At 39.5% G+C, this 23,558-nt stretch overlaps 1 protein-coding gene across 2 annotated transcripts in view; it reads right to left on the bottom strand.

Moving 5' to 3' along the window:
• The window catches only part of Pde11a (phosphodiesterase 11A), a 381,907-nt gene that overhangs the window by 48,286 nt on the left and 310,063 nt on the right, over window positions 1-23,558 (bottom strand). For both annotated transcript variants that reach the window (XM_005324647.4, XM_078017653.1), the window contains exons 14-16: window positions 21,481-21,571; window positions 17,966-18,066; window positions 4,352-4,429 (exon numbers count right to left, since the gene is read on the bottom strand). In XM_005324647.4, coding sequence (XP_005324704.2) covers window positions 4,352-4,429; window positions 17,966-18,066; window positions 21,481-21,571 — 270 coding nt within the window. The remainder of the gene's footprint in view (window positions 1-4,351; window positions 4,430-17,965; window positions 18,067-21,480; window positions 21,572-23,558) is intronic.

Below are 23,558 nucleotides of genomic sequence, written 5' to 3' on the forward strand. Positions count from 1 at the left end.
GTGAGTAAAACCTTCAGGATTTTATGTTTACCACGACTGCCAGACCCCCTCCCAGCACTCCAATGTTTCTCATTTCAGGTTCTTTCAAACCCAAGGGGGCAAGACTTTGGATAATGCATCAGACTTTGTCGTCTCTTGGATAGGAAATAATCTCTTGAGGGGGTCTACTTACATCACAACTTGAGATTTAGATTATGTTTGATTAAGCATTTGAAACATACTTCTCAAATTCATATTGCCTTAATCAGTCGATCAATACATATCTTGAGTATTTGCTAGGTGCTCAGATGATGATAATTCTAATAGCTAGGATTTATTGAACAACCACTTCTGGGTGACTGGCATAATTTCTATATGAGGCAAGGATACTATTATTATCTCCATTATAGAGATTTAAAAATTATGGCTCAAAAAGGTGAAGTAACTTTCCCAATGTTAGACAGCTAGAGAGTCAAAGCTAGGATTAGAATCCACAAGGTCTGATGAGGAATAGAAATGGAATAGAAAGTCTCTCTCGAGGAGGAAGAAGCTGGGAGGTAGGATAGGAGGAGTGGCTAAAACTTTTACCCAATTGGCAGTGGAAAGTCAATCAAGGTTGGGACGGACTTTATTAGGCCTTTAGGGAGAAAACTTAAGATGTGAAGACAGTTTGAAGAAAGAGAGTGACAGGAGGGAGAGCAGCTAGAAACATCAATGGGTAAGAACCTAGGAGGAAGGTAAAGGAGAGTGGAAATGAAAGGACAGGTGGAAGATTATGAAGGAAGAACTGAAGGACATGAATGCATGGTTTTATCTCATTTTTTGGATCCTGTATCAGAAGTTAAAGTTAAAATTATGTTGAAGTTAAAATTAAAGTTAAAATTCCATTCTACAGTAACAGGGCAGGGAGCGAGTTTGCATCAACTGTTAAATTGTAGTTCAATTTACAGTGAAGTTGTGTTAATCTGTTTAATGCAATTGATTGAATGGTCTGCAAGAATGAGGGTACAACTGTCCCTGTTCTAAGTAGGGTGCGAAAACCCAGCATCTCTGTTGCTCTCATTAGATCATTTTCAACATATCTTTCCTCTATATGCCAAAATTATTTCATTAATAATCTAGTGATAATTATCTTCTTGATTAGTTCTGTAGTTAAAAACAATCAGCAATGTAAAAAGAAGAAACTTTAATTTTAAAGATATACTCAAATTCAGTGAAAGATTTCATGTAGGAACTGAAATTTGCACTCACCACATAAAAATATTATACCTAGCAGTCTGCACCCCATTTCACTGTTTTAAATTTTAAACAAATAAAACCCACAAATGGTCACACACACACACACACACACACACACACACACACACACACACACATACACACACTCAATGGTGGAACAGAAGGAAGGCAAGTCATGCTTCATCTTTCCCACCGCAGTGCTGTCACTGTTTATTAAGCACACACTGAGTCAAAATCAGGAACGTGAAGTTCTGCAAGGATGGAGGCACAAACCACACCCAGAGCAAGTTCAAAACGTCCCAGAGAGGACCTTACTCTTGAAAGCATGTAGCTGGGCCACCTGTGTCAGGACCAACTGTTTGCTCAGGTATTCTTGGATTTAGCTTATAGTTCATGTATAATAAAAGGATAAGTAATAAATGTGCTAATTTGAAGCTTTCATATCAATGGTTTCGATCTTTATTAGTAACCTCAGCAATTTTTTAGAATTTATACAAGCAAAGATTTTCTTCAGGAAGAAGAAGTTCATCATTGACTTCGTTCAGAACTGTTGGCATATGGCGATGATGAAAAGTAAACTGATTTTTGGTTGGCTTTATTACTATCTTAAAGTTCTCTATAGATAGAGCTTTGGCAGAGCCCCACTGTTGGGGACCCATGCTTAGGATCTAACCATGTGATGAGGGAATGAGGGCATGAAAACACCTCCATGTTATATATTGTGCTTCCAAATAAGATATTTTTAGCATAATTTTAATAAAAATCTTTGTATAATTAGAAAATAAGAAAAAAATTACAACAATTGGTGATAAACTTAATTTGCTATGTGAGATGTTGTTTTTCATTTGGATAACATTTGAAATGAAGCATTAATATAGATTTAGAACAAGAATTTAATTAAAAGTATTCTGCAAAGACATTTGCCCAGTTATTATCTGTTCAACTTCAGATAGGCGCTACCCTATTCCTGAGGGGGTTCTGGTCAAAAAATGTTTGAAAACTTCTGCAGGAAAACATCTAACATCCAGATGGAGATGAGCACTGAATGAGCACTGGAATTTTAAGAGTGAAGCTCAGAAGAGAGAGAGGGGGCCTGAGAAACAAGCTGGGGGTCATTTGTGAAGATTGTCATTGAAACCAGGAGGACGCTGAGGAACAAGAGGAGAGAATCAAAGACAGGTCCTTAGGGGACCTTAGGGGACCTTAGATACCTTTAGCAGTTGGTGGGGGAGGAAGGCGGGCTAGCAAAGGACAAAGGGGAGGGAGGAGAAGGGCAAAGGGGAAGGGAGAGTCAGCATGGTTTTGCAGAATCTAAAGTTGGAGAGAGATTTAAGAGGACTACTCAATTAGGGGCTATGAAGAGATGAAGCCAACTGAAGAGAACAAAGACTAGAAAATTTGATACCGGGAGGTGTTTGGTGACCTTGAAAGGAGAAGAATCATGTGTCACAGACTTAATTCCTCTGTAGAGGAATGACTAGATACTGTGGTATCTCCAAATTTTGGAATGTATGTCACAATAAAAGACAACTGAGGTAAAGACATGGAAAGAATTAGGCGGCACAGGGTTAAATGAAAAAGCAAGCTCAGATTGGTATGCAAATATATGATCTATGTTAACGTGAACAAAAACAAATTCACACTGAACAATATTTTCCTCTAAGGGTATACAAGTATATGAATGCTTTGGAAACGGTCTGGAAAGATACAACAAATTGACAACAAATTTAGCTGTGTAACAGGAATTGGTATGTGTACAGGAATTGGTATGGAGCTCAAAGGAGATTGGGGGTTGTAACTGTAATGATTTTAGCTTATTACAGAAAAATGTATTCATATAACTACTCGTGAAATTTTAAAAATCACATAAAAAGAAAGAAATTCCCTTTCAAGGGATTGTGCCAGTGAAGAGTGGGAAACTAAGATGGGACCTGGAGAAGGGGCAGGCTTTACAGATGATGTTTCTCTAGAGGAGGCAGAAGTATATGTTCAGATGTAGAAAGGTCAGAGAGAGAACTAGATTTTGAAAATGGAAGCCAAAGTCAAGAAATGATGCTGCAAGGCTGATGGTGTGGGATTGAGGAGGTGGAGGCAATGGAATCAGTAGTGGGGTGCTTTCCCCCACCCCTGGAAAGGACATTGAAGAGTCCATAAAGTTGACACAAAGAGGGTTGGGGTTGTGACTCAGTGGCACTGAGTTGGATCCTCAGCACTACGTAAAAATAAACAAATAAAATAAAGACATTGTGTCCATCAACAACTAAAAACAAAGTAGAGAGAAGGAAAATGCAGGGCCTTTTAGTGAGAATTCAGGAGACAATGATATGATGACAGCTGTGGGACGGGGTGGGTGGGCCCCTGCGCTCCTGAGCTGTAACAGACAAGGGGCTGTGACAGGAAGCCTGCTCTGATCCAGTGGTTGCCTGGTTATGCAGCAGACACAGTGTGTCCTAATGTCGCCTCTCAGGCTTTCCCAGTAAAATCTGGCAGTATGAGAAGGAGGAGCCACAGAAGGTCTGGGGAGGTGAGGCGGAGTCAGGGGAAGGATGAGGTTGAGTAGAAGAAAGGTACCTAACTACCTGGAGGGGCTGTGGACCCTGCAGCGTAACAGTGGTTTGCTGCTACCCTTCCTGAACACCTGGGAAGAGGTCTCCTGCAGCTTAGAACAGGCTTCCTATCTCCAGGCCCATCCATCCTCCACTCAGGTGGTTCTGATTGGTTTCTATCCACAATGCCTATGGGCTTTAAAGAAAAACCAAATTCTCCATTTTTCTTTGTGCTGGATGACTCTGCTTTCTAAGCCTCACAAATCCCCAGCCTCCCTACTTGCACCCCTTCATGCCCTGTCCCCCAGGAAAAAGTAAAAATGATGGCTTGTTGAAGCTGAACTAATTCCAACATTATTTTCTAATTTTGGAGGGAGATCAATGGAGAGAAGGCAAAAAATAAATTGTAAGACAAAAAAGACGCATTCTTTATCTTATCTCTAGTTATTTAACTAATTTCAGAATGTTTTGAATAAAAGGTAAGATTCGTTATTTTTAAAATCACTTATATGCTCTTAGTGCTGTCAGAAAAGTGTGACTAAATGTTCAACTAATGAAAAAACACATAAACATGAGCTTTTTCTTACCGAAATATATCACGATGGTTTTTGATGCTCCAATCATATTCTCCTTTGCTGACAAGTTCAAAGAATTCAGTTCTCCTCCTGCAGGAAAATCAAATGAAGAAAGGGGGAAAAAAACAGCTGAAATGAAATTTCTCAGTCTGTGGGGTGACATAAACACATTTATGGGGAAAATATAAGACCATCTGAACCAAGTAACTTAATATTTGAAATCATGAGGCTAAAGCACTATCAAAATAAATCATCTTTTTTAAAAAATGTTGAGGCTTCAAGAAAAAGTCACAATCATTTCTGATTGTATTTACAACAGAGGAGATTGTAGGGCTATAAAACAGAAAACAATGTGGTACTGCATTTAGGATTATGTGCTGCGAAGCCCCGGTGACACTTTGTGAAAGTCAGAGAAGGGATGCAAGGACAAATAAAAAACAGAAACAGTCTGGAATGTTTTCTATCATTCAGCACAGAACTGAGCTTGCATGATGAACCAAGATAAGATAAACTCCCTGGCAGTAAATTTAAGACAAATATTTGTTTTCCAGGTTAGAAAATAATTATTTCACTACTTCAGTGTTTAAACACATAGACTGTGGGGTCAGAAAGTAACTGTGTTAAACAGTGGCTCAGTCACCCACATGCTGTGCAACTTTGGGAAGCTACTTAAACCCTCTGAGCCTCATTCCCTATTATCTGATATGGGAACTATATCTGCTAACTCATGGAGTTATGCAAGGATTAAATGAGATGACCCATGCAAAGTATTTAGCACCATGTCAGAAGGTTTTCAGTGTTCAACACACAGGCAACCCCCATGCTCCATGGATCTGGAGGTGTGAAGATATGGAAAAGACAAGGAACATCTTAAAATTGTGAAAACAGGGTGTCTTATTCCTATTTCCAAAAGTTTTTTAATCTAGTTATATGACTCTTTTTTCTAGTGAAAAAGGAAAAAAAAAAAAAAGAGCTCATCACCATTTTAAGAATCACGTCCCAAGTTTTCACCCTTTTGGCATTTCCCAAGGAGACAGCATTTAAAGGCTTACCACGCTCCATATTCCAAACTACTCCTACACAAAGTACCACCTGAAGAGCTGCTCCCAGTAAGGAAGTCCTGGCCCAGTAGGTGTGAGCATGCTGCCTCACGGTGAGGCCTCTCTTTGGGACACTACCCTTTGGAAGGCTCTGAAAATACTGATGTATAAAAGCCTGTTTAACCTTATTAAACTGTGGGATTCCACGTAGTACTGATAGTTTTAAGGAATATATTTTTGAAAATACCACCACAACATACCATTCATTTGTGGTGGCAATCAGAATAGGATCTGAGAAACTTAGTGTTGACCCCTTGTATTTGGGAGGACAAAGGACACAATGCTGTGAACCACCAGCTCCCCCGTGTCTGGCCTGGTGCACACATCACCAACTGACCCTCTCTGGCTCTCTGCTCTTTGATCAGACTGACTCGTCAACTTACCTGAAAGGGGTCAGGTCAGGAAGACAAGTGTGTAGTTAGCTCACTTCTTCATCCAAGACACAGACAGGTCTTGGACCTATCCCTTCAAGTGGATGCAGGCCCAACACACAAAAGCATGGAACAATGTCCAAGAGAACCCCGTGGTTGTCAGCAGAGACGGCAGGGTTCAGTAACATGAAAGGATCAAACAACCCCCTCCTCTTTAGGTGGATGAGAGTGTGGGGACCTTTTTTTGTAAACTACCATTTTTTCATTTGGCCAACTCCCTCCTTAATGACCAGGATGTCTTTGTCACATCACCGCCACTGACTATGAACTGAAATAGAAAGGGAGGCAGAGGAGTGGGAAGTGCCAGGGTTTGGGCTCACATTGACTTGGGCCTGATGCTGTCACTTCCTGTCACTTCCTGTTAGATTCTGAATAAGTAACTGCTGAATCTCAGTGTCTAGCCCTCTGCTAAGTGTTCAGCACTGGTAGATAGTCAACACCCCATAGCCATGGTTAATATGAAAATATAGTAATACTGCTGCCAATAATAATATACACAGTGGGCCAATAGGGCTACCTGGAAATGGAAGAGTTTATTAGTCCTCCACTCTCACTGAATAGAAAGTAGTCTTTTTAAAATTTTTGTGAAGCAGAAAGTTGAGTTCAACAAATGTTTACTGAACATATTCTCTGTGCCAAGACTTTTCTAGGATTTATGGGCACAAGACATGGGTGGTACCTTTAAGGATCTTTGAGGTTGACCAGGGCAATTGACAGGTAATTCCCTCTTCCGATGTGATGCTAATGATACTGGGACTAAAGTGAGGTGAGGGTACCATGGGCACAAAACTTAAGTGAGTGCTCAAAGGCTCAGCAAACGAGATAAATAATGTTTTAATGCAGTATTCAAGAAATAAAAATCAAATACAAAATTCATGATGAACAAACTAACAAAATACTAAATGAAGACAAAATCTGAGCAAGGAGCCAGCCACAGAATGCACACCTATAATCCCAGCCACTCCAGAGGATGAGGCAGGAGGATCACAAACTCAAAGCTAACCTCAGCAACTTAGTTTTTTTTTTTTTTTTTAAACAAAACAAAAGGCAGGATCTGACCTTTTACTCCTACAATCCACATCACTTGCCTCACCCAAGTCCTGGGCTTGATGAAGCTAACATTTATAGGCTCCTTTCTATGCAGACTTTCTGGGTTCTGTCACTTACTACCCACATGACTGACCTTGAGATGGTCTCACTGGGCTTCAGTTTTCTTATTCATAGAGAGTAATAATGAGATCTATCTTGAATGGTTGGTGGGAGGACTAAATTAAATGTTTGTATAAAACATGTGGCAGAGTGCTTGGCAAAAGTAGGTGCTCAGGAAGGACCATTACAGTTCTTAAGCTCAGAAGGGCTGAGTACCTGGCCCCAGGTCTCCCAGCTGATGAGCAGCAAGACTGGAATACAAATGCAACCTGCTGGAATACCAGCTGCCCTGAACAGTTGAGAGAGGCCCAGGGTGTCAAAGGGGTACAGAGAAAGGCACTTAGCTTGGAGGATCATGAAAGCTTTCTGGAAGTCATCATCCTTGTCATCCTATGCACGTCAACCTACGAGTTATTCCAAGAAATTGCCAGAATGCAAGCTTCACAAGGACAGGGGCCTGGCCCATTTTTGTTCACTCCTATAAATGCCATGCCAGGAACAGTTCCTGACATGTAGCAAGAGATCAGTAAATATGTGTGAAATTGATGACAGAATTAAAATGATTATCCCAGAGAGCTATTCATTTTTAAAAATAATTCTTTAGCCACTGATTTTACTTAGATTCTAATTGTTCTAGGGGCTTCCTACATGCAATTTGGAGAGACTCAGGTTTGAAAATAATGTAAAATCTGTTCAGGGAAACTCTTGTCAGATTCTTGCAGACAAGATTCTAGCTGGAACCATAGCAACCTGCATGAAATATGAACACAATTCCCATTCAATCTTTGACCTACCTTCTACTATTGTTATGTCTGCAGGTAGTGTGTTCAACATATGCGTCATAACATCTTTGGTGCAAAGCAGGGTCATACTGCCTAGGTGAGCAACTCATTACAGAAAACAAATTCCTTTTTAAAAAAAATCATATCTCTAACATGACAACTGAATAGCATCATAAGAATTAATTCCCCAGTGTTGGAAATTTTTATAGCTATAGAATTTCTGGTATGAAATTCCTAAACAAACTAAACTCATAATTAGTCATGGCTTTCCACATGACATTAACAACATTGGATTCTAGCACATCAGGAAAGAAGAGAACATTCATTATCCCTAGAGGATGGTAGGTAAAGAAGGGGAGGGAGAAATCACTTCATAAAACATAAAAATGAGGCATATTAATGTGGACTTTCCCTCCATTGCCAAAGTGTGGCTATTTCATGACAGGTCTTCCAAGGTTTGGCTATGACCTCAGAAGATAAAGGGAGTATCACTGCACACTACAATTTTATCAAATTAAACATAAACATACACGTGTGTGTATACACACACATATACATGCACATGTGTATATGTATATGTCAGTACGTACATGTATTTGTATATATTAAATTGTTGATCATAGAATGAGTTCTGTGTTGGAGTTTTCATTATTTTTATGGACCGTGAATACTGTATGAAGCTTTTGACAGAAATCTGCTATAATTTTCTTATTTTATAGATGAGGAAACACAAGGTGAAGTGATTCACCCAAGGTTCCAGGGCAGTTATTAGTAGACCGAGGTAGATTCCAGCTCTTTAGGTCTAGTCTCTGAGACAATCTCATTAATCTATTTGCAGTATCAACCTTTGGGGCTGGAAAGCCTTTCGTGTTTGAGTTTATGTTTTGTCATGGCTGCCAATTCTCATGAGATGTGATGGCATCATAGGCTGCCGTACTGAGGCAGAGCCAATCAAGGCGGACACCAGACAGGTCTCTCCATCATTAACAAGGGAATCCTCCAGGAAGAGCTCAGATGGTCAGATTGGTGGTTCCCAGCTGCAGGTGGTATATTTCTGACCTCCTCCTTGGTGATAAGCATTACAAAGCAACAACAGTGAATTCACTGTGCTTTTGGGAATGAGTCTGCCCATTCAATCGCTCCTTTTAACATCTTTCTGTATATATGTGTATAGATAACACAGAGTCAAAAGCATGAACATATGTGAAACTGTTGGGAAAAAAAGCATTTTTAGAAATGGGACTGTTAAAATGAATATTTGAAAATCCACAAAATTATATAATACTCCCCAGATTCACACTCCTTTGTCAAGAGGAACTATATCATTAACTTCTCAAGCAGATCATTGGGAACCTTGGTTTTCAAGGACAATGGCAAGCACCTAGGCTAGTGAAAAGCAACTTACTGGAAAATCTCATTTATAATCAGATATGTTTTTATTAGGCTTTTATCCTGCTCTGCTGACATATGTTCCACTCAGAAAAATAGCAGTCTTTAAGAAAGCTAAAATTACCTACCCTCAAAAATAATTCTAAGGATTGGTTACCAGTCACCCATTACTACTTGAAAATCTTTCTGGTTTGTAATTTATCTGAAAAGCACCTTTTATTTGTAAAATGAGAAATCACAATTCCTGTGTATGTTTTCATCAGGATTTTTGGGTAAATTTATATATCTATACCTATATGGACATATATGTTATCTTTATATATTCATATAATTCCTTTGAATCTACAAAGAGGCCACAAATGTTAGGAAGGATTTACTGCTGAGGTGGCAAATCATCACTGTGATTCTCCTGCGATTTTGACTCCAGAATCTCTAGGCAGGGGCTGGAGGCCTGGGTATGTGTGGATGGGGAGGTGGTTGGGGGGGAGGAGGATGTGTTTCCTTAGTGTTCTTATTGCTTGTTCAACAGGCAAATCATATGTTGACCTCTAATTGCTAAATTCTGATTTTAGAAAGATTTCTGGGCTTTTGGCCCAAAAGCACTGGAGAGAGAGGAATAGGAGAGTAATATGCAGATGTTAACTCCAGCAATTATGACTCAAGAAACAAAAATCATCTATTTAATTTTGAAATGAGTTTTCTCGTCTTTGACTGGAACTGATAACACAAAGACCAGCTAAAACCCTGAATGAAATGACCTGTTTGATGCTGTGCTTTTGTTAATACAGTGACAAAATGCAGGAAATTAAAAGATGATAATTACTCTGTATGCTGAGAACAGAAGATTAGAAAAGAGCAGGGTCTAAGGGTCGGTTCAGTCAAATCATAATCAGCTGGCAAAGAAGCAGTTTAAGCCATTGCTAGCTGGAAAAGTCTGCAGTTACTCTGACCGCAGCCCTTTACTGGATGTGTCATCACTATTTGCTACCACTATTAAGTTAACGCTCAGGAAAATCTCGGTTGTTTTTATTGTTGATTGTGGAATTTGCATAGGTCATCTTTGTTGACCTCCCTGAAGGTAGGAACCATGTCTCATCCTCTGTGCATTCCCAGCAGCTAGCACAGTGCCTGCAACAGGAGGATTCAAAAAGTTGGATGAATTTCTCACTTGTATTCAGCTGTGATATTCCCTTGGTGGGGAGGCAGGGACAAGTATACTTGAAGATGCTTTGAAGTGTGTCATGAATTACCAAATTGGTTCTTCCATCAACCTACTTCATGGTCTGTTCTAACATCAGCGTAGCTGTAGCTGCTGAATTCATCAGGCTTTGTTAAAATATAAGGATGATTGGGAAAGACTAACAGGTTAAACTCCACTGGTCATCAACGCCTTCCTAGGCTTTAATTTATCCATTTTAGTATGGTGACCAGCTGAGTACAGTTGACCAAGGAAGTTGAAAGCATACAACATGGTGGGTTCTTAATAAACAATGTTTCAATGATGAATGAATGAATATTTCTGCATAGCTGTAACACATTTGTTGAATTCCCATTGTATTTTTAAATCAGTTGTCTCCATAGCAATCTAATTTTTAAAAGGATAGTCAAACTATTACTCCAAACAACATAAAATATTTTATAGTACAATTTGGTTATCATCAGGTGCTTTGAGAAGCACTACTTACTGCATCCCCTTGAAAGACAAGAAACCATTAGGTTAGCAATGTTGCTGATGAATACTTGCAGAATGCAATTGGAAGTGGCAAATTTCGATTTGAAGGTTAATCTGATTAATTTAGGAAGTCAAACTGAAAAGCATTGAGTCCTTGCATGGGTTTATAAAATCTGAATTGCTTGATAATTCTCAATTTACATAGTAGTCTGAGTAATGTGGCATGGAGGTTGAATAGAGAAAATCTGAGGACTTTGGGCCAATACCCTTGGAAAGACCAGGGATCCCTATCTATAAGACGGGAATAAGAATATCAACCTTGCAGCTGTTATGAGAATTCAGTATCAAAATGTTAATATTTTGGGAATGTGTTTTGTCAGATAGTGTGTCAGGTTTGGGGACTGCAAGAATGAGCTAAAGAGTAAAATGTCTTGATTCTGGGAGCTTCCATCTAACAGTGATACAAGGAGACATGTAATACCTAGAACAGTGCTGGCCTGGAGCATGCCTGATAGAGGAGAGATACAGTGTTATGCCAACACAAACTGTGGGAAATGGATATTACTTTAACTTCAGTATTAACAACTTTAACAGTATTAAAGCTAATGAATTGCCCATCTGTGATACTCTAACTTAGCTCAACTCAGAGACTCTAATTGCAGTCTCAGCTGCCCTCCCTGTCCCAGTCTCCTGAGCAACTGTGCTCTGCAGCTTCTATACTCACCCTGACTCCGAGTGCTGGACCTATATTAGTGGAACTCTCATTCACCTGACACTTAGCACATTTGGAACCAGTCTCAGGTGTGTGTACATGCTCAAGTTACTGCTGCCTCTGATGCCTGAGTATTTTCAGGACTGGCCTCAGTTTCCCCTTTAGTACTCTTAAACTAACAACTAAACAACTTCAGAGAGAATGGCAGAATGAAAAAGCTTCTGGAATCCAAATACTTGGTTTGAATCTCAAATTTGCTTTTTAACCTAGTGAGCAATTTACTTTAAAAAATTAATTAATTAATTAATTAAGTTATTTAGTTATTTTATTAATTGTAGTTGGACACAATACCTTTATTTTATTTATTTTTCTTATGTGGTGCTGAAGATCAAACCCAGTGCCTTGCCTGTGCTAGGTGAGCACTCTACCACTGAGCCACAACCCCAGCCTGTGAGCAATTTACTGAGTTGCTCCAAACTTTGGTTTCTCATGCATATCCTGAGGTTAATAATATTACCTAGTTTCTAGTTTCATAGACCTGCTTTCAATATTAACTGGGATGATGTGTAAGTTAGCACTCAGGAAAATATTGGTTATTTTTATTGTTAATTGCGGAATTTGCATAGGCCATCTTTGTTGATTTATATGCAGACATTTTTACAGGGCATCTGTGACCTCTTTGAAGTTTTAACATTTGTGATTTTAGATCTATTTCTCTGCCACCCCCAGTGCCATCTTTTATGGTGCATATTTTATTAAGTTTTCTGGCTGAAGGACTTCTTTTTTATAAGGTACTTTAAATTATCAAAGCTCTTTCATCTAGGTAACGTCCTTTGACTGCCACAAGGACCCCAGCAGTGTGGCACGGGAGAAAGGCCTATCCTCCTGCTGCCGACAAGGAAACCAAGGCAAAAGCAGATGGAGTGGCTCTCCCAAAGTCATGTGAGGGTGTATCGAATTCCTGCTTGAGCTGGTAAAATTACTATTTAATTATCAGAGCCTTATTCATTGCAGGGACTCAGAAATAGGCACAGGAAATCAATTTCAGAAAATCAGTCAGCAGTTACTGAGTTTTCAGTGAGTTGGAAAATCAGACTGAATAATTAACCGCCAGACATGGGCCGTGAAACCTAGACATGCACATGGAGGGGTTTGTTTGTTTGTTTTTTATCTTGTGAATTCTGCTTTCATATGCCATTTGTACACAGAATCTCAAGGACACTCACAGCCATTTCAAATTAAGGTCGTAAGTTTTTATGGTTGTTTTAAAAAAGTGATTCCACATTTCCATGTGTCTTACATTTTCCCCTTTAGGAGCATGGCAAATTCCTGCCCCTAGGAATGAGTCATAAACCCCTTCCCAAAAAGTGGGGATCTTCTCCTTGCCCCTTGTGGCCATTTCTAGAAGGACATTCTTCTTCCTGTGGGGAGATTCCTTTTTGGTTTTCTCAATTCTATTATGACTTTTGACACCAGGACAGAAACCCAATGATAATCAGACTTTCAGAACCAGTTGTAGATGCTGCCTCACATCCTCTTGGCCTCCACCTTTCTCAGCCACTGCCACCCCAAACAACAGCACAGCTCCTGTGTGGCCCCTGGCATTTTTCTGTCCTGGTCTGCTCTGATTCAATGTGTGGGACTGGGGATAGCTGCAGGAACACCCAGCCCTCAGGTATATGAAACCTGGAAGTGTGTGGGGGTCAGTACCCCTCCTGGCAAACTTTGTCTGACAAAGATGGAGGCTGGTGGACAATTTTGAGATGTAGCATATGAGGCTTCTCAGTTGTCCATGCCTGGCTGACCATGGTGATTGCCAACTAGTAGATGTACTGTTAGAATGGCTTCCTTCTTTCCCCATTTCACTGTCCCAGCCACCCACCTCTTATTCTTGGTATTGTTTCCAAAACTAAACTAACTGCATGCAAGTCCTTGTCTCCAGCTGTGCTGGGCGAGAGAGCAACAGGAACCCAGGTTGTTTTTTATTTTACTCTGATCCAAATACATCTGGGAAGGTCAACAGTGTCATATTGTTTCCCCAATTCAAATGACATCTATTCTTGATTCATCCATTCAAGAGGGCATATGGTAATAGTGAAGAAAGCTCTAGAAGAGGAGCTTCTAGCTGGAACTGGGTTCCAGTTTTGCCAATAATTAGTTATGTGATTCAAGCTGCATGTATTTGGACCTCAGTGCATGATCTGCAAAATAAAGGAGATGACTTGACAACATTTCCAAGATCCCTTCCAGTTCCATGACTGCATATTAGGAAATAAAAGCATCTGGGGGACAGTTCTCCTCAATAACCCCAGGGGTTGTTTTGGCTAAAAATATGGCAATACTCTGCTGCAACTTCAGACAGACAAGGGAATCAGTCCCCTGAAGGGCTAGATTAGAGAACGCGCTGCTCTTCAGTACCTCCAAAAACAATAACGCTTACAGAAAAAGAGCAAGCCAGCTTCTTCGGGAGTCAGCAAACATTAGCTGAGGCTGCAGCATTAAGATAAGAAGAGAGTAATGAGAAAACGACTGGCAACCAACTTCCTTGACGGCACTCGCGCGGTCACTGTGTGACTCGTCACATCCCTAACAGGTCTTGATAAATGGACTCCAGTGGGGAGATTTTTTTTTCCCTCCTTTAAAAGTTACTTGGAGACTTCGCTTGGGAGAATTCTTCTACTTTGAGAAAAAATAACACATACCCCGCAAGTGTCAGGGACAAGAAATAAAAGCATTAAAAAGATATAGGCTTTCCATAAATCCCAAGTCAAAGAGTATCAATCCAGGAAAAGATGGAAGGTCATGATTGTTAAGTAAACCCAAGGGCCACAAAACATGCAAAGTAAATAGGTATGAAAGCAACTGAGATCGTAGTTCTCACCACGTATATGACATTTAAGACATTAAATCAGAATTATTATCTCAGAGGTGGTATTATCTCTGTTTTACACAGGAAGAAGAGGCTCAGAGAGGTAAATAATTTGTCTGATGATATGCAGCTAGTTAGCTACAGAGCTGGGATTTTTTGTTTTTGAAGTTTATATTTTATATTATTAAAATAAATATTTACTAAGCTAATACATGCACATAGTTAACAAATCAAGCAGCACTAAAAGGCATATAAATAATGTAGTGTGTTTTTTTTTGACCTTTGTATTTTTGATGCTTTAATTTGATTGTTTTTATTTTGGCTCTCACGATCTTAATTTCAAGAGCAATCTCCATGGTTGCTCCTATTATTATTTTTAAAAGCATCCCATTCTTGTTTCATAGATGCAATACCTTGGTTTTTCAAGGATATTAACAGCAGCTTTTTTGTTTTCTTATATGTGCCCCACTATTCCCTGTTGTTTTTCTCTTAATTCCATTTTCCCCCTGTTTGTTTAGGCCTCTGTTTTCACATACTGGGGGCTTATAAAATATGATGTGACTCTTGGCTGTCTCTGTGAAAGTAATAATAAAGAATTAAAAGCTAAGTAGGAGTTGTCTCTATGTGTGTGTGGTGTGAGGGTGGGGGAGTGGGTAGGATTGCTAGAAAAAATACAGTAAGCCCAATTAAATTTGTGTTTCAGATAAAAATTCATTTTTAAATATAAGTATTCTCAAATATTTCAATGAACAATTATCCATTGTTTATCAGGAATTTAACTTTAACTGGACCTCTGAATACCAGGGATAGATCCCAGGGACACTTGATGTAAGTCACATCCCAAGCCCTTTTTAATATTTTACTTAGAGATAGGGTCTTGCTGAGTTGCTTTGGGCTTTGCTAAGTGGCTTTGAACTTGCAGTCCTCCTGCCTCAGCCTCCCAAGCTGCTGGGATTACAGGCATGCACCACTGCACCTTGCTGGCTCTGAGTTTTTAATATGTACTGCTTCCATCTTACTGAGCTTCCTCTTTTGAGTCCTGCATCCTATTCCCACCCTGTACTTCTCTTGGGTCCAGGGTCCTTTCATTATCTGTGGAATGGACCTCTGGCTCTCTGGGTAAGGAAAGGGGACTAACCTGGCCATGTTGGTGGAGGACATGATGGGCTCTGAGTATTCCATAAACTGGCTTGCTGGCCCTCTGCTTGCCTTTAGCTTTGAGTTCACATCCACCTTTCATAGAATTTTTGTCTCAAAGTTCCAAGTCAGGTTTTACGGGGCAAACTGGTTTGTGGATCCTGGTTTCTATTTCCTCTCTACTAGGTCACCTACTGTGGCAGTTGGTAGGCCTTTCATTTTCCACAAATGTATTGGCATCTTCTGTCACTTGCTGTGTGACATTTATCTTTCAGATTTGTGCCTTTTTAATATTAAATTTATTGTCATTTTGGTAGACTTTTAGGAGGGAAAAGACATAGATGCTTGGGCTCAATCCATCAGATTTTACTTAGAAGATCAGAGTAAGATTTAAATTCATGCAAATATAACTCCAAAGCTTTTATTACCCCCACAATACCACGTAAGTAATCCGTTCAGCAGAATCCAACAATAAACACTGTGGCAATACTGCTAATTGTCTACTCCAATATCCCTCCTTCTTTTCTTCTTCAGTATTAGAACTCCTGGTTTTTAGCTGGGCATAATTGTTCCCCAGAATAGGTTTCCTTTCCCAATCTTCCCTAAAGCTAGGTATGGCAAAGTAACTCAATTTTGACCAGTGAAATACAAGTTGAAGGACAATGTGACAGTTTTCAGAACACTCTCCTAGACAGCTTGCATTATCCTTTTGTTCCTTTCTTTTTTGTCCCTCCTTTCTTCCTGGTGGCTGGAATGTGGACATTATGGCTGGACCTTGAGCAACTATCTGACAGAGAGGTGAAGACCATGTGTTGAAGGTGACAGTACAGATGAGTGGGAGGAGACCAGGTCCCTGAGGACTCCACATACCTCCTCTACCACCTCCAGAGCGCTGATTTACTAACTTCTTTTATGTGACAGAGAAGTAAGTCACTGTTACTTAGTTTCTCACCATTGAAACTAATCCTAAATGACACAATGCCAAAGTGAAGGAATATTTAAAAGGGACTCACACAGGACTTCCTAGAAAAAGTAGATGAGATGAACTTAAGGAATGGGCAGTTCAGCCAGATGGGGAAGTGGAGGGAGAGGATTCCATGTGGAAACGCTGATATGACAGGGGCTACTCGGCAGTGTTTCAAAGGGTGACCTGTAGACCCCTCTGCTGTAAGTTGACGCATCATGTGGAGGAGAAGGGGAAGATGAGAATGAAGGAAGACCGGCACCAGATAATGGAAGGCCTTGGAAGTTGAACCAAATTTACAACTTTCTTAGAAGGTAAGGGAGACACTGGAGGTTTTTTGAGATGGAAGTTAAAAATATAGGTCTAAAATGTGAGGGGGTAGAGCGGAGCATTTCAGAGTCTTCTTCATCAGGGAGTAACCTATGCCAAGTTAACACAGACGTGAGGCCCAGTGGAGAAAAAAAAAAGATCTCACATGTAGAAAAAAGGGGAAGGGCAAGTTATAAGGGATCTGGAAGAGAGAAACAGCTGTATGTTGAGGGAAGCAAAGGAAGTAGAATTGACAAGTAAAAGTCCATAAACCTTCAGATATCTGACAAAGCCAGAAGATATCAGGGTCTTGGTGATTACTGAGAACACAATTTTGGTAGAATGTGGAGGTGAACTCTGCTCTCTTCTCTCATAATATGAATGCATACTAAGAAAATAGAGGAACTAACATGCTCTGTTTATCTAAAAAAAAAAAGGAGTGAAATAAACACAAGTTGAAAAGCAACTAAAGATCTTCACGGATTCAAGTGAAATAACTTGATAAGGGGGAGAAATTGTTTGGTGTTTACCATAGGAGGGGACTGTCTATGTCAGAGGAGGGAGACATTTTCAGGTTGCTAAAACAGGTGGTCCCTGAAGGAGCACTGGGAAAGGGACAGATGGAATTTTCTCTGAGAGAGAGGCCTGAACTGTAGAAAGAAGGGAGAGCCCTCTTCTGAAAAAGATAAATGGAGATACCCAGTGTGAAGTTTGGATTTCTAGCCAATCTTTCATCAACAAATAGTTTTCATCATCATCGTCATCATTATCAGTGCCATTATAGATCCATCATAATAGTCTAAAATGGCAGTTTTAGACAGTATCTAAAATAAAAGTGACCATCATTTAGTTTCAGAGTCAAGAGTTCCAAACAACGTTCATAAAACAGAAAAAAAGATATAAATCTTGCCATTGTATCCCAAAATCTCTTGACTTATATACACACACTCTAATGAACTTCAAAGGAAAGAAAAACATTAAGAAATTTAGCCCTTTTACACATTGATATCAGTGCTAAAATAACAAGCAACCCCCAATCTGGACCTGAAAATTAATTATAAGACGGAACTTTAGTTATCCATTTGTCAAATAGATCAAATGCCAATACCTACTCAAAGTACAGCGTGAGGTCTGTTGCTAATATTGACTGCTTCAAAAGCTGCATAAGGTCACTATATTCCTGGGAGGACAAATTAGCAAAGATGTTGTGACCCTGTAATGAGAGAGTAAAAAGTCACAAAAGACATCATTAACCTGTGGTTGTTGATTACATGTTTTTCCTATATTAAGGGGAAAAAATGAAAAAAAAATCATTTTTAAAAAGCTTAATAAAATTTCATACAAATATAGATTCCTTGGCAAATACAGCAAAGCCAGAAAGTGCATCATATTTGAGGAGTTCTACTGTGGGGCCTTTATCATGTGTTTAGTGTCAAAGGGAAAACTCAGAAAATGTTTGAACTCCTCCTATGAATGTTTGTGCCAACAACTCCACCCAACTGCCTGTTTCCTACGGAATTACATAGTTGAGAAGTTGGCAAAAACTTGGGAATCTTTTTGACCCTTCAATGAATACTAGTTTCACTACTAAAGTTTAAACTGGCATTCTGGAGATATTGACTGGGGCAATAAGTGGCTTGAAGGAAGATAAAAAGCCATTAGACAATGGGGACATTGGGCAACATCTGGAGACATTTTTTAATGGTCACAGCAGGATGGGGGTGTTACTTGTATTTAATGGGAGAGGCCAGGGATGCGGCTAAACATCCTATAATGCACAGGAGACTCCCCACAACACAGACCAACCTGGCCCAACCTATCAATGCTGCTGAAGTTGAGGGACCCTGCATTCAACTGTTAGGACCCACTTTGATGAAGGGTATAGTAGATTAAACTTGTACAGTGAATAGTTACTGAATAGCTAGGATATATAAACCATTGTTCTTAGAACAGCGGGACCATAAAGATGACTTTACCTAAGAAAATTTGTGATTGCAGCTTTATCTCCACACCTTTGAAAACCAGTCTTGTCTTCATAAAAATTTGCTTTTCTGTAATGTAACCAATAATTCACTTAATTTGCTTTAAAAATTAGGACTTGCCGAGTGCAGTGGCACATGCCTGTAATCCCAGTGGGTTGGGAGGCTGAGGCAGGAGTATCAAGAGTTTAAAGCAGCCTCAGCAACAGCAAGGCATTAAGCAACTCAGTGAGATGCTGTCTCTAAATAAAATACAAAATAGGGCTTGGGATGTGGCTCAGTTGTTGAGTGCCCCAAATTCAATCCTTGGTACAAAAAAAAAGTTAGGACTTTTCATTTTTCAGGTTTTCTCAGCATGGAATATGAATTCGTAAGCCTGGGGCCTGGAAAACAGACCAATTTTAACCTAGTGTTGAGAACCAAGAGATGGTAGAGAAAGAAAGGGGCAATGGGACTGCCTATCATCTGTTCTCAGTAAGAAGAAAATTAATTCTTTCAGGAAACCAGAATATTAATTAGTAAATCATCTCTTACTAGGCACTAGATGATAATCTTTTTCCCTGAGTTAATTTATCTCATTGGGTGAACCCTACACTTCTTAAAGACTAGAGTATATTGGTTCCATCTGGGACCAGGTCCAATATTAATAATAATTTCCAAATGAACTCTTTCAGACCTTTAATTTAGCCATTAAGAAGAAGACAAGTAACTAAAGGAATGCTAAACCATAATTCTGCCCAGGTTTTTCTCCAAGAGAATTGCCCTATGGGCTAATCACAAGTGTGTATTTGAGGCCTGGGGAAAAAATGGCCAGAAGCTATAGAAAAATAGACACCCTGGATTGAGCCACACAGCCTCCAGTGAAAGAAAAACAGCCTTGAGCAGCAAGAGTTAGGAAAAGTTAACATTCAGACAAGGGGAAAACTGCTCTGAACTTGAGGATCCTGGTTATTTGTAAGGGTGTACATTTTACTGCTATTAAAGGACTTAAGTAACTAATATCATTTCCAGGGAACAGAGTGACAAAGCTAAACAGATTAGCTTTCGTTAAAAAAAGAAAAAACCATTAATTTGCATCAGTGCATAGTTTATATGCAAATTTGCCTTGCACAGTGCCTCAAAGTTGGGTCCCTGAAGTGGAGTTGAATTTCCCTGAAACACCGCTTCTACCCTTTGTTTAGGGAGGCAGTGAGAGTGGAGCTGATAGAAAGAAAATTCCTCAAGCCACCCAGCATTGTCTGTGCTTGTGCGTCATTTGGAAAATGGGCAATAAAGTTGCCTGCATTTCTGCCATTCTAATGGGCAGGACAGAAGGGGACATGGCAGTGCCAGGGCATTCAGTGCTGCACAAAGCAGATGCTCAGTACAAGGCTTCATTACTATCCTTTGCTGTTACTCATTAGAACCCAGAGTGAAGGACGATCAATGTGTTATGTCTGTATGAACACAGATTCCACGCAAATGGGAAACTTACATCTGTTTTTAATCCTTGTTATTAGGAAGGTGGGGCTTTTGGGGGTCAGAGGTATAAATACACCATGTTTGCCAGTAAAGAAAAGATAGTCTGAGTTAAAGTGCCTCCTTTCCCACTTTCCTCTTCTAGAGCACTCGGCTAAAATGCAGCTTTCATAGGAAAATTCCACAGTTGCCAGCATGCTGGCTAACTGAGAGCCTAACTTTGGGTATTTCATTCCTAACTGAAAATACATCGCCCCCAGCAGGCTGGCCCTGCCCCAGCCTGTATTCACGTTCCGGAGCGTTGACTCTCCTTTATGAGGTCGAAGGCTTTCGTGATATTGCAAAAGACAAGCTTTCTCAAAATAGTCTGGAAGAAAAAAAAAAAATCCTCCATATTTAATGATGCTATTCCAGCGAAGCAGGGCCTTAATGATGATAATAATAATAATTAATGGCACAGCTAGAGAACTGACAAATAATGGGGAACAGATGATCCCTTCTTGGCCTCAAAAAAAAAAAAGTCTGTACGCCTGCAGAAAATTAAACAGATCCTTTCCTAGCAATTTAAAACTAAGACGCCTCAGTCAGAGTCAGTTCACTAACTGTCTCTGTTTTTCTCCATGGAAAGCTAAAAGTATAAAATTCCAACTACTTCTGACTCCTGCATTGCCACAGGAAGCAAAATAAGGCATATGGCATCAGCCCTGGGTCTTATTTTTAGTTGTAGTTCTCACTTTCAAACTGGTCCCACCAGAGATTTTAAATTCTTTTATCTTTTATAGGTTTCTTGATTGTGCTATTAAAGTGTAACTTTCTCACCCTGTTTTTGTTTCACCATCTTTTAAAATGGCTCGGGGTTTTCACAAAATGGGAATCTTAGGCCACTTAGTACTTGGATCCAGTCACTCATTGTGCTTCTAGGTTCCTTAAGCAAGACAAGATCAAGCTCTGGTGACCACAAGTGAGTCTGCAAAGCCCCCTAATCAATAAGGAAACCCAAATGAATCAGCGCAAGAAGAATTTGAACAAGGTCCTTAGTCAGGCATCTGAAAGATCCAAAAAAACCCACAAAAGCCTGATAGTTTGACTTACATGTGCTTCTCTTTTTCTATGTGTGGAACTACAAAGAAAGAGAGTTAGGAACCGGATATCTGGTCCTCTGTTGAGGGGAGAAGTGGAGCAGGTCGTACCTCACTTTGAAGGATCATCACAGCGTGGTTAAAATGGTGATGCTCTAAGGTAGCCGAGGTTCCATAGAGTTGGGCCAGCGCAGAGCCACTCCTGAAAGAGGACCGAAGATTGAGTGAGCAAGGCCCTTCAACTTGACCCTCCCCACACCAGCTCTTTGTATCGAACTGCTTTTCCTATGTGTGACAAAGAATTGTAAGCAGATACTTTCTTGGGTAACTGTATCTTATCATCTCTTAAGTAGACTGTTCAGGAACTTTCTGTGTCAGGCTGGATGCTGCAGATATGTGCCTAATAAGGTACAGTCTCTGCCTCTAAGAAATTTACAGATGAACAAGAGAGATGAAACATGATCATAAGAAAAAAATATTGCACAAAACAATAATACAAATACTAAAATGTTCCAGGTCCACTCTAAGTGCTATGGTGGTGGGAGGCAGGATTTCTGGCTCTGAGATCAGTATAGTCTTCCTTAATTAAAACCTGTGTTCTGAGGGTCAGAGCACCTCTCTTACACCAAGTGTACTTGACTTTCCATAGGAAAAGACCTTGTGAATATTCTGCAGCGTTCGCTTTATACATTATATGTACGATGTTGAAGACCTTCTGTTATGGTTTCCCAGCCACCAATCACACTGAGATAGCTCTGTAGAATTCTGCAAAGTTTCCTGGATTTGGAGTAAAATTTTAGCTCTTCCTGCAATTGGTAGAGTAATATCATTTGGACAGTGACTTGGCCTCTTTACGGCTCAGTTCCTTTGTCTCCAAAATTATGATAGTACCATCTACCTCACCTGTTACTTTAAAAACTATAATAAAATATTTAAAAGTGCCTATCACAGTGTCTGCTATGGAGTAGATTATAGTCTATATTGATTTTAATCAAGAGTTAAAATAGGTATGAATATTTCCATCTTAAATCAAAATTATACTTGAAGGAATTGCTTTATCTGTAAATTTTGTTTATGTAGAACAACCCATCCCTGAATAATGTTAAATTCAATAAAGTGTTCATTTAAAGAGTTAGGATATCTTAGGAGATGAGAGAGAGGCCCAGAGACTCCTCCAGTTTAAAGGGAAATCAGGGATCCTGAGGATCCATCTAGGTCCCTGTGTACCTTTCTTGCCTTTTATTGCAGGGGCTTGGACATTGAAAGGAAAATTTGTCCTTAACTTGGAAAATACTGTAGATTGACAGCTCACAGCCTGTCCTGCTAGTGAGAGGAGAAAAGTCCTGTATCTAAGCACAATGTGAAGGATTTCAGTCTCATGCTTCAGTCCCACCTTCAGTGTGAGGCAGTCTAAGACCTCAGTTAGTTTCTGGGGTACAGAGGACCTGTGATCCTTGGAAAGATCAGAGCTAACCATTATGTTAGGAGAAATAGTAAGGCTTATTAGAGTTAGTAAGAATTATGATGAAGAGGGCTAGCAGGAAAGGCATGAGATTTTAATCAGATATATGTTATTTCTTTAAAATTGCTTTAATATATATCATCTAATAAGTAAAAATTCATTATATCAATCTTAAATGAATTAAGATTTAATGTTAGTTACTAACTAATCTTACATAGAGTTCATTTCTATGAAAACAATGCTTCTAAGGTAACATAGCTAGCTAGTATCAGTTCTAGATTTGGATCCAAGTTTTTAAGCTTCTCATTGCCTAATGAGAATGATTAACAGACATTTCTGGTTTTTGATACTCTATTTTAACAAGGTGGTTGTCACCAATGAAAGAAGATTTCAAAATTTAATTCAAAATTCTACTAGTGTAACTGCTAACCACAAGCTCAGATTCCTGTGGTTTGAGACTCTCAATCAGCCATGCTCAGATACACCCCACTTACTGAGTGATCAGTGAATCTTCATGACAGAGTCTTGATGGGAGGTAGACTCAAGATACAAAATATTATCTTTTTCTTTATTCATGTTGATTGAGCAGATTCCATACAAGTTAAATTAGTTAGATGGTGACAATTCTCTTCAATTTTTTCTCAAGATGAATAAGGAATGTTTTTTCCTTTAACTAAGGGTCATCTTATAACAAGCAAACTGAAGCTCCCTATGACACAATTCTCTC

This window comes from Ictidomys tridecemlineatus, chromosome 7 (assembly GCF_052094955.1).
Source record: "Ictidomys tridecemlineatus isolate mIctTri1 chromosome 7, mIctTri1.hap1, whole genome shotgun sequence".
NCBI lineage: Eukaryota > Metazoa > Chordata > Mammalia > Rodentia > Sciuridae > Ictidomys > Ictidomys tridecemlineatus.